The following is an 11,562-nucleotide window of genomic DNA, read 5'->3' as shown; positions in this document are numbered from 1 at the left end:
AATGTCTTCTCAATGAAAGTGGTGCATCTGAGTCCAGTTTGTAGCAGGATTTTATTTGGAGGATCTTTTTGTGATTCAGGCAGATGTGACCTTCAGAACCGTAAGAAGACTGAATACTAAAAGACTTGGGGAAATTACCAGAGAAAGCAGTTGTCTAGTAGACTGGAAACCCTGAATGAAAAGGTAAGAATAAAAAAGAGCTGTGTGGAAATCACCCCACAGAGAAAAGATTTCCATCAAGTGAAGTTTGTGACTACATCTATAACGTATTAAAACAAACATTTGTGATTGTAGAATTATTGTAAGAGATTATTTTGTTGCTCTTTACATGTTTCCATCATTTTAAAATAATATAATTTACAGATAAATATAAAAGGGGTGCAGTTAAAAATAAAAATGAGCATGAGCAAACTTAACGGATGTAGAAAGTTTAGGAAATCCTCTCAATGACGAAGCTACTAATGCAATCTTATTGAGTCTGAGTGTTACCTAAAGGGAGAAAATTGTTTGGAGGCAGCTCTGTGTACTTGATGAACATCCATGTTAAATTGATGCTTTATAACATAGCAGTGTGCATTTTCTCCTTTAGTCATTTTCATATACAGGGTTGAACAAATTTGATTTGGAATTACAGGTGTGGTTATATAAGTTATACATAATATGAACTAAAAGTCAATTTCACTTTACTCAATCAAGGTAAACCAGTTAGTTGATGGATCATAAAAAATCAAAAAAGTGCAACTTAGATAAAGTCAGAAACGGCTTAGCAGCAAATAACAGCAGTATAGAATATGTAATAATGTAATAACTAATGTATAATAATGTAACTTTTTTTTTAATTAAAATATATCAGTAATGTATTTAAATGTTTTGGCACAGGCTTGTTTGTAAGTAAAAGTAAAAATAAAAAGATTATGATTAGGATTACAGAACATCTGTGAACATCTGTGGGCACCTCATAGGTTACTCACAGGTTAGAGACCCCTGTACTAAAGGGTGAAACGCCACAGTGCTAACTGCCTTGTCTAATATTGTCCTCTGTCCCTCTCTTGCCTTCTCTGTTCTTAAAAAGAAACCCTCTCACCATGGAGCACTCCCCCTCTATGAACTTGTCAGTGGCGAGTGGAGATGAGGTGGAGGACCAGCGCCCCCTCCTCCCGCCCAGGATGGTCCCTCCTCTTCAGGCCTGCCCTCCACATTGTGGGATACACCAAAACCTCCAAACGTCGGCCGATCAGACCGTGTGGCTGGACAGAACCCAGGCCATGGCCACCACGCCTTTATACAACGGCCACCTTTATGTCACGCCTTCACCTCACTCCCACAGGAGGGGAGACAAAGGCAAAGAGAAGAAATGTGAGAAAAGGTCAGGGGGGAGTAGACAAAATCAAGCACGAAAGGAGCGGAATCAGCAGTGCAAAGCCAGAAATGCAGGACCTGACAGACTCCAGGAGAGAGTCACCTCTTTTACTGACATCCCTGTGTCTCCCTGCGGGTCACCCTTTAAGAGTCCCCGCAGGTCACACTTAGAGGTCAAGGATACCGAGGGCAGAGGGCGCCACAAGTCAGGCAACGTTTCTTTGGAGATGCACGACCGCCTGAGTCTCCCAGAGATCATCATCACCAGCAGAGATGACGACCTCCAGCCACACAATGAGATGTCCCACCAGGAGGCCAAAGGCCTGCTGCCAGGAGCCGAGTGTCCCAGTTCGAACCCAAGTCCTGGTCCCGACCTCAGCCCAAAACACAAGGTGGATGCCAAGAACGACACGTACCAGAAGACCCACAACATCGGCTGGCGGCTGGTCCACAGGAGGGCTCTGTTTTTGAAGAGGCAGCAGCTGAACGACTGCGCCCTGGCGGTGGGATTGTTCGGGGTGGTGCTGATGGTGATGGAGACAGAGCTCTCCTGGAGCATCTACAGCAAGGTCAGAAAACGAGGAGAAAAAACAGACCCTGACTAACCCCTTGAGAAATGTGAACGTAATTATTATGGCTATTTTTTTCACCCACAAAAACAATCTTTCATGTTCAGTCAGTATGAGAATTTCCTGCAGGAAAATGTACAATAGTCCCATAAGATCATGTCCATTATTCAAGCAAATGGATTATCTAAATGTATGTAAGATTATAAGGTTACGGAAGATCACTGATGCCATATTATAGACTGAGCTTTGTAATGTCAAACAGCCATCAGCTGACAATGATGTCATGTTTGTGTGTGTTTATCTCTGTCTCTGTCTCCCTCAGAGCTCCATCTACTCGCTTGCACTGAAGTCCATCATCAGTTTCTCTACGATCATTGCGCTGGGCCTCATCATAGCGTACCACTGCTGTGAGGTGCAGGTAACTATCTGGTTCATAATTACCCCAACAGCTTTTTGTTTTGGGTTCTCCTTCAGGGGCATTCTCTCAAATTTAAAGGTTTCTCTGAAAATCTGTGGTAAAAAAAAGCAAGGTATTATTATCATGTCACATCCCTGTTTGCAGTGAAGGAAACTTTTTGTTCATGAAAAGAACAGAAGTTTTCCAAAACAGCGATTTTTCCTGCTCAGGTTTATTCATTCAAAGGATTTTTTTAGAGGAGAAAGTGTATTTTACAAGGAGAAAGCAATAAAAGAATGAAAAGTCTGAAAAATGATTGAGTCCTTTTAAAGAATACTCCACCGAGCATTGCAGTTGTAATATTGTTGGACTCATGATGGGCAGTTGAAAAAGAAACCTTTCAAAATCAATATAGCAGAACTTTTTTATTCCACATGTTCTTCTTCCTTGTCAAAACATAGCACCAACATTACCCACAATGCAACTTGAAGACTGACAGTTTCATCAATTCAACTGTTGTGTGCTAGTAGCAGCTAGTGTAGCCTCGAGTTAGCCCCAAGGCCACAGTTGTTTTCCTTCTTTCTTTCCAAACTTACTTACTCTTCACTTAAAGGTCCAGTGTGGAATATGATATGAATAGGTATGTTTTCATTCATATATAATCACCTGAAAATAGAAATCATTGTGTTTTTGTTACCTTACAATGAGACATTTTAATCTACAGACGTAGTGGGTCGCCTTCCACGGAGTCCGCCATGTTTAACCGTCATGTTTCTACAGTAGCCCAGAACGGACAAACCGAGCACAAAAGGCTTAATACAACTTTTTTCCACACATGCAGCCACTAGTTAAAAGAATATGATGTGGAGTTAATGCATTTAATCATCTTTTATCCCCAGGTTAGGTGTTAGGGTTAGGGTTACGCTACAATGCACTCTTCCCACCTCTCTTGCAGCTCTACGTTCACGACATCGGTGCAGAAGATTGGCGGATTGCCATGACAACCGACCGAGTGGCTCTGGTAGCCCTTGAGCTGGCAACGGTGGCCATTCACCCCTATCCGGTGGGTCTCCTCGCCTACTTCCAGCAGACCTTCCAGCACACCACGACCCGCCTGTCTCTGTCAGAGACAGACCTGGAGATCATCCTGGCTCTGCCCATGTTCCTCAGGCTCTACCTGCTGGGCCGGGCCATGATGCTGCACAGCCGCCTCTTCACTGACACTGCGTCTCGCAGCATCGGAGCCCTCAATAAGGTGGGAGGGAGGTCACCCCTGGGCTCCCTTCAGAATCTGGCTTTGGACTTGGCTTGGATAGTACTGTGATCAAGATTATGACACTTTTATATTAAATTAAAGAGTGAAATTTGAGGCTTTGCAACCTGCAACCTGGGATATTAAAGTCTATATTTTGGGCTGGGCTTCCTCTATTAAAAATTTGATGCACATCTGTTTATGTCTTATGTCTAGGTGGGCCGAGAGGTCTGTAGAGGTGTGAATCTTGAGGTGTGACTATCACAGTTTCACTCCCATGAATCCCAGTGGTTTCACATGCTGATTATGTCCCTCGCTAGCTCTCCTTTGCTTTTCTGCTTTGTTCTCCACAGCTGATAATATCCACCCGGCTAATCCCTTCCCTTATAAATGCTATTTAAGAGTGAATTAAATGACCTTTGTCTCCCCTCTGCAATGCCAAACCTACTATCCATGTATCAAGCCAGATTGAGAACAAGTTTTCTTATCCTTCATTTCCTCTACATTATATAATCTGACAGGTGCTGTCCTAAATAGTCTATGGCTATGTAAGTATGCCCTTACTGTTAAAATTATGACGTAAATGCATTTCGTTTGTGATCTCCAGATACACTTCAACACCCGGTTTGTGGGGAAAACTCTTATGACCACCTATCCAGGGACTGTGCTGATGATTTTCAGCGTCTCGCTGTGGGTTGTGGCAGCGTGGGGCTTACATGTTTGTGAGAGGTATGTGATAGTATATCAGCCTACTTCTGACTCTAAAGTAGTGTGCTCAAGGCCTCTATATTTATTTTCATCCAAATATTGGAAGGTAAACAGTATTACTTTAATTAGAGCCGGAGCAAAATGTTTGACTTTAGAGGGAAAAGTTCACTGATTATCAATATGGAGGCAGATATGGTGAATGTTTAAGCTGGAATGAAAATAGACCTGATATGATTATGCAAAGGTACTCAGAATGCTGCTTTCTTAAATAAATAACTTTATTAAAGAATATTTGAATGAAAAAAAAGGATAAATACAAACTACAAGCCTTTTTACAATATATAACGGAAAAAAACTGTTTTCATATCTGCAATAGGCTAATATCAGCCGACAAAATTGATCAATCGATATATCGGTCGGGCTCTAACTTTAATTGCTCTACTCTAACTTTAAAGGCTCAAAGAGCTTTGGATCAGCCATCAGACTCCACACCACCACAGCACCCAGTACCTCCACTGAATTCAACCAATGACGCACTATTATATTTAAATTGTACATGTGCAGTTTGGTTTTTTCGTTATACACTGCTTAAGATATTTTCCACACCATTTTATTGCATATTGCATATAGTGTATATATTTTTCATTATAGTCTTATATTTTCTATTATATTTTATAATATTCTTATTTTGTTATTCTTTTTTGTACTTTTACACTTCTGTACTTTTTGCACTACATTCCCCTGGGCTGTGTCTGATTTGAATTTCTCCTACGGGGGATCAATAAAGGAACATCTTATCTTATCTTACTGCAGCAAGAAAACAAATTTCCCTCTCCTGTACTGTATCTGTACAAGCTGACATGTTCAAATCTCACATAATCTTGACTTGATAATGTGAGGTTTTTGGATCTTTGTTGGTGTTTTGTTGTACATTGTAAACTAGGAGTGGGTAATAAGGAAATAAATAATCTCATCAGTACTGTGAAAGTAAGATAAGTTCAGTAAAGCAGCATTTAAGACCAGAAAAAGACTAAATATAAGCTAAATAAAATATTATGATCAATCAATGTCATATAACACCTTTTTTTTGTTCCTACAGGCACCATAACTACAGGGACCTGAGTAGCAACTACATGGAGGCCTTGTGGATGGTCTCTGTCACTTTCTTGTCCATTGGTTATGGAGACGTGGTGCCTCACACCTACTGCGGTCGCAGCATCTGCCTCCTCACTGGGATAATGGTGAGCCAGAGGGTTAACGGCTCCTCCAGGGTCAGATTAGTTCAGATTCTGACTGTAAAAATGTCTCATTTTTACCCTAACAGGGAGCGGGCTGCACTGTCCTGGTGGTGGCAGTGGTTGCCAGGAAGCTGGAGCTGACCAGAGCAGAGAAACATGTTCACAACTTCATGATGGACTCCCACATCTCCAAGATGGTAAATATCAATATCTCCCTCAGTGTGGCTTTTATTTTACATATTAATGTTAACTGAATAGGCACAAAAGTAGGAGAGATTCTGCACAGACTAAAACCAGAACATTTTTCATTACAAAATATCCCAGGAGCACATTTCTTTTTACTTGTTTTAGGCAATAACTTTCAGGTTTTGTGCATAAATATAAAATAACTCTCCCGGGTGCTTTTCTACATACTTTCTCCAGTTAAAAATTGCTGCAGCAAATGTGCTGAGAGAGACTTGGCTAATCTACAAACACACTAAGCTGTCAAGAGAAAGAGACCACAGCAGAGTCCGCATGCACCAGAGGAAGCTGCTTCTGGCCATCCACCAGTAAGACACTTAACCCTCATATAAGGCTGGTTCTGCACACGTCACAGTGCAAGAGAGACCAGCCTTCTCACTTTATTTGATATATATGTTTATGCTATGATAATAATGATCTGCTTGTCAATCAATGCCTATCACCATCATAACAACATCACTTTTCACACCAGATGGCGTTAGTTTTACATACCTTGAATAGAATGAGATACCCAAAAAAAAGATAAAGAATACACCACCAAAATAATAAAAAAAAGAAGATAAGAATAACAAGAACAAAAGATAAAAGGAAATAAAAATAGATAAAAAAAGACAAGAATGAGAAAAAAAAGAAATAAGAAATAAGAACAAAAGGGAAAGCTCATTACTTAATAAATAATTTATTGGATGGTACAAGCATGAAAATATTAATTTATACCACACTTAGACACAACACTTGTACTTTCTCTTTCTAAGTGATATTTGATAGATTTATTTATTTATTAGATCTGTCCAGTGGTGGACTCATGCTGCCTGAGGGGCAGGAGCACCAGTGTGCATACAGTTGTGATATATTTATGGTGAAACAGCTTAGTCAGGGTCAGGATCACTTTACCACATTTTGTGCACTTGGTTTAACTTTGCATGCAATGCAATACGGAAATGATGAGAAATTGGTTTGTGTTTGTCAAAAATGAAAAATAAAACATCCTGGTAACTCTCTGTAATCCACAAACCTCCCTGTGAACAGTTTTTACTGGAACTACTTCCGCCCAAAGAAAGTTTCTATAAAAGCTTTACTGTGTTGTTTATCAGTAATGTGGCTGAAGTGACCCTTTAAATGTCACTTCTCGTCACTTTCTTATGTTGTTAAGGTAGTAATGTCATTCTAACCTCCTTTTCAAACCTGAAATTAAATAAATGTGTCCCCAGGCTACGGCGAGTGAAGATGGAGAAGAGGATACTTGCAGACCAAGGGAACACACTTGTAGACCTCTGCAAGGTGAGAGAGGCAAGTGAACGCATCATTTCCATATCACATCCTGTCAAAGCCTCAACAAAGTAGCTTCTCATATACCCTGATGCCCATTTTCTCTTTTCTCCTCTACGTGGACACACACGCACCACCACGGACATCAACCCCCACAGATGCAGAGCCTGGTGTACGACGTGTTGTCGGAGGTGCAGGGCTGCAGGAGGGAGCTGGACACACACATCCACAGCCTGGAGAAGAATGTGGAGGAGTTGAGGGAGGGCTTCAGGAGCTTGATGCCACTCCTGTCCAGCACCCTGTCCACGCAGAACTCGTCCATCCGCCACCTGCTCAGGGAGAGGGAGGAGAAGACGGAGACTGCAAGTACAAGCGTAGACAGGTAGAGGAGGATGAAGAAATACAGGTTTCTCAGGCGCTCCTGGAGGAGTTATCTGCCTATTGTGCAGCTAAAATGATCATGTTGGGACATTTTTCTTACAGAGGTGGACACATTGGTGTTAATGACTAGGTTAAGGTTGTACAGAAGTAGTAAAATTGTATTTAAAACAGATGTTAGAACCATTTTCTGTAGCAGAAATACCATAAAACCAAAATGTAGTAATGACTCCTCTTTTCACTTCTTATTCAGCTTGTTGCAAACTTTCCTGGAGCAATAAGAGGACACTGAGGCAGCAAATTAACAGCCTGCCACCAAACTGAACATTTATCAATACTAGAACAGCAATAATTAGTGAGTTGAGAGAGAATAATTGGCTACTGTTTTGGCCAGTGAAATTGTTTTTCCATGCAAAAATGCTCAACAGTTTAATATTTTAGGGCTTTGGGCCAGAAAAAGTCATTTGTGCTTTAGAAAATTGTGGCTTTTTTTCCTCAACCATTATATGTTTTATAGACCAACTGATTAATGGAGAACATAATCAGATTAATTGATCGTGAAAATAATTTAGTTACACAGACCTAATCAATATATGAACTCAACCAAAAAAATAAACCCAGACCGCTGTTATCACTCCCATTTCAGAGTAACTAACTTAACACAGCACTTTTTTCTGATTATGATTGCAGTTTGGTATTATAACATAAATCTGTAATGTTACAGGCTTGTAATAAAAATTATAAGACTGCCTTTGTATTTATTGTCTGAGACAGTTAGAATAACCACACACTAACCATTCCTTTAGCCAAAACAATATTTTATTAAGAGAGACAGGGTTGGAGGGTGGAGTTACAGCAACAACTGATCTGTCGACATGAACAGCAGAAATCCATCTGCTGCCCAGTCCGTCTTCAGGTCTCGTCTCAGATCAGACCGCTGGTTCTGCCGCCGTCTCGGAAGGCAGAAGACGCTGATATCAACCGGTCCATCCCCTCCTCTCCCCTTCAGCTCTGGGGGAGAACAGCTAGTGCTGCTTCCTCCTGAATGAGCACCCTGCCAGAGGAGACAATGACAGTCAGACAGATGCTGACACAAGAGAAGCCTTACAGTACAGAAATACTGCGAGCGATGCAGCGCTGCTATTGTCCTTCACAGCGCTGATACAAAGAGTCATCGGTTTACCATCGTGTGACTGACTAGGTCAACATCTCTTCCCACTACAGACGTACTTTACATTTATTGAGGAAGGACAGAAGTGACACTAATGCAACATTAAGCTCGAAAGTAGAAGCTTTGACAGCAAAACTGACTAAAATCAAATTATGGTGATTAAACAAGCCAGGCAACTCTGCCATCAGCAGTGTCGGAGATGTACTACACATTAAGACAAAAGGGTAGATATTTGTTCTCAGCCTTCGAAAGGGGGGAGCCAGTGGTCTAGTTCAACCCTTCTGCAAACTGAGGGTCTATCTGGCACTGGAATGAGATTGGAAAACCACGATAGAGGAAGTCCAGTCACTTGGCAGTGCGGCCAACAACTTCAAAATATGTCACACACAAACAATTCATATACAAATTCTCTTTTTCAGGGTCTGAAGCACCAGACAAATGCCAATAATTAGGTGAACTTCAGGTTAAGTTAGATAAATGGCTAAATTAAGATAATACTTTGACAGTTAACCAAGTTATATTCTCAGTTCTCAATCTTTATACCGGACATTAAGTTCTGTTTATGAGCACAGAGCAGTTAAAAAAGGTTTTAAACAGGGTCTCGACTGGCACAAAGTATCTGGATGTTAATGTGCTTCATTTTCATCCTGCTCGTTTTATATCACAGATAAAAACAGTATAATGAAATCACATATCGGTTGACGTTTAATGCAAGTGAGAAGCTGCTGCCGAGTAATGAAGTTTTCACACAGCAACCAGTTCAATACGTAAAATGAAAGTAAAATGTGCCATTCATTTGGATCCTATGCAGACAAGGTAAAATCTGTTTTGAGCTCATTCTACAAAACTGCACTCAACCACTTCCTGAAAGCTTTCAGTGAAACGGGACTGAGGGCATTTAAAGGATGGTCCTCAAACATCAATTTAGTAAAGTGCACAAAATTTGATCTGGAAAAACAAAATCTGTGAACTGATTTGTGACGGCCAATTTAAGGCATCAAAACAGTTTTGATATTTTGGGTTCTGTTACTGTTGAAAGACCCTCACTCATAGTAAATGAATCAATAACTGAATATAGGGCGTGTAGCATAAAACAGCACCAACTGAGTGAGATACTTTGTGATTTTGGGCTCCATGAATGAACCCAACTCTTTATAAGTAAAGATACAGATAAACTGGTCATGTATACATGCTGCAGATCAATACTGACCCTCTGTGAGACGTGCTTTGCCGCCAGTGGGCTGACACAGGACTGTTGAACAGCCAACACACAGCACGACCGTCTGAGCGTGGCTGAACACTGTCGTGATCTTGTAGCATCCTGTAAGAGACGGACGAGACACCAGTTAAAACAAACCCCCCCGACACAGACCACACTGGGGAGAGGTGGATCAATATGTAGGAAACACTGTACCTGGACATTTCACATCCATAAAGTAAGAGTTGGGACTCTGAACAAGACGCTTCTTCTTGTGCCTCCTCTTTTCCTCCTCAGGGGATGGGTGCAACAAGTCTTTTGCGAGCTGTATTTGTGTTTTAAAAAAGGGGAAACGAACAAAAGGTTAGTGAACCAAAACAGTAAAAACTTCAATCTCTGCCACCTATCAGTTAAAACTACAGTTACTTCGCATTTATTGAGCGAGCAAAGTAGTGACACTAACGCAACATCAAGCTCAAAAGCAGCTTTGACTGCAAAACTGACAACCTATGGCGATTAAACAAGCCAGGCAACTCTGCCATCAGCAGTGTCGGAGATGTACTACACAGACAAAAAGGTAGATATTTGTTCTCAGCCTTCGAAAAGGATTGACCCAGTGGTCTAGTTCAACCCTTCTGCAAACTGAGGGTCTATCTGGCACTGGAATGAGATTGGAAAACCATGATAGAGGAAGTCCAGTCACTTGGCAGTGCGGCCAACAACTTCAAAAACAATTCATGCATAAATGATCTTTTTCAGGGTCTGAAGCACCAGACAAATGCCAACTTTACCGTTTTTTACAAAATATTATCTTTCTATATTGTATAATAATGAATAGTTTTGTTAGTATTGTTTTGTTCTGCTGAACCACTGCTCCGTTTCTAACACTGAGGCTTCTCGGCTGGCCTACATTTCTCGGATTAGATAACGCAGGATCCACATTACGACCAATCGCGGGTGATTCTTCAAATATTTAAGCGAAGTAACCTCGTCTTCAACCTAACAACACAACCCCAGGAGGAAACTCGGCCCTTAATGTTAAGTTTCACTCCGTTACGAGCTCCTTCAGACCCGCCGCTGAACTGGCTCCATGTTTGCGGTGTGTGCGCAGCCATCTTGTGTCACAATGCGCTCGCAGTGTGCTCTGAATGTGCGCCACTATTTGTGTAAAACTGGGACCAAAACTCAACGAAAGCGCCTGAAAACCGACACTGGTCGAATCGCTAACTCCTCATGAAAACACCGAGCCGTGTGTTGGCTCTTCGGCACTCGATTAAATGGTAGAAATGTCATTTTACAAAGGCCTGTGGATACTCACTGGCATGTTGGCGAGGAAATAGCCGCTGCCGAAAAGGAGGCATTACCGGAAGCGAGGGGTTCATATCGGTTGTTCCTTTGAGCAGCGGGCCGGACGTGACGAATCTGACACGCTGTGGCGGCCATGTTGGTGAGGTCTAATCTCCACCCTGCTTCCTCCAGCGGGAAAACGTTTATATGTTTTATTCTTAAATGTCCCAATATGCACAACTACAAAGCGTATTGCACTCACTTGAAACTGTATTTTTTGGTTTGTTTTTCTGAGTATTTTTTTGTGTTTTTCTGACAAATTTTTTTTTTCAGTTTTTATGAGTAATTTATTTTTTGGTTTGTTTTTCTGAGTAATTATTTGTGTTTTTCTGAGTAATTTTTTGTCTGTTTTTCGGAGTAATTTATTTTTCAGTTTTTCGGAGTAATTTATTTTTTTGTCTGTTTTTCAGAGTAATTTATTTTTTTGTCTGTT

The 11,562-nt window shown here is 41.1% G+C and overlaps 2 protein-coding genes and 2 non-coding genes across 4 annotated transcripts; 1 reads left to right on the top strand and 3 right to left on the bottom strand.

Moving 5' to 3' along the window:
• The first annotated feature begins 1,085 nt into the window (after positions 1-1,085).
• Positions 1,086-7,506, top strand: LOC118342639 (small conductance calcium-activated potassium channel protein 1-like). The gene is made up of 9 exons (XM_035681243.1): positions 1,086-1,928; positions 2,251-2,346; positions 3,281-3,580; positions 4,185-4,306; positions 5,385-5,526; positions 5,610-5,720; positions 5,947-6,074; positions 6,978-7,056; positions 7,194-7,506. Exons 1-9 carry the CDS (start codon positions 1,086-1,088, stop codon positions 7,419-7,421), a joined length of 2,049 nt encoding a protein of 682 aa, XP_035537136.1. The 3' UTR covers positions 7,422-7,506.
• Positions 7,507-8,210: 704 nt separating this feature from the next.
• rps27.1 (ribosomal protein S27) lies at positions 8,211-11,168 on the bottom strand. The gene is made up of 4 exons (XM_035681242.1): positions 11,101-11,168; positions 9,999-10,107; positions 9,795-9,905; positions 8,211-8,467 (listed from the first exon to the last, which is right to left on the bottom strand). The coding sequence occupies exons 1-4, from the start codon at positions 11,104-11,106 to the stop codon at positions 8,439-8,441; spliced, it is 255 nt and encodes an 84-aa protein (XP_035537135.1). The 5' UTR covers positions 11,107-11,168; the 3' UTR covers positions 8,211-8,438.
• On the bottom strand, positions 8,815-8,945 carry LOC118343301. Its single transcript, XR_004797550.1, has one exon. It is a non-coding gene; the product is annotated as a small nucleolar RNA SNORA35 (small nucleolar RNA).
• LOC118343302 lies at positions 10,366-10,497 on the bottom strand. The gene has a single exon (XR_004797551.1). It is a non-coding gene; the product is annotated as a small nucleolar RNA SNORA35 (small nucleolar RNA).
• Positions 11,169-11,562: the final 394 nt, after the last annotated feature.

This window comes from Morone saxatilis, unplaced genomic scaffold (assembly GCF_004916995.1).
Source record: "Morone saxatilis isolate NCDOM2014 unplaced genomic scaffold, NCSU_SB_2.0 Contig9, whole genome shotgun sequence".
NCBI classification, from domain to species: domain Eukaryota; kingdom Metazoa; phylum Chordata; class Actinopteri; family Moronidae; genus Morone; species Morone saxatilis.
Note: the sequence above shows the minus strand (reverse complement) of the source record. Positions and strands in the feature narration are given on the sequence as shown.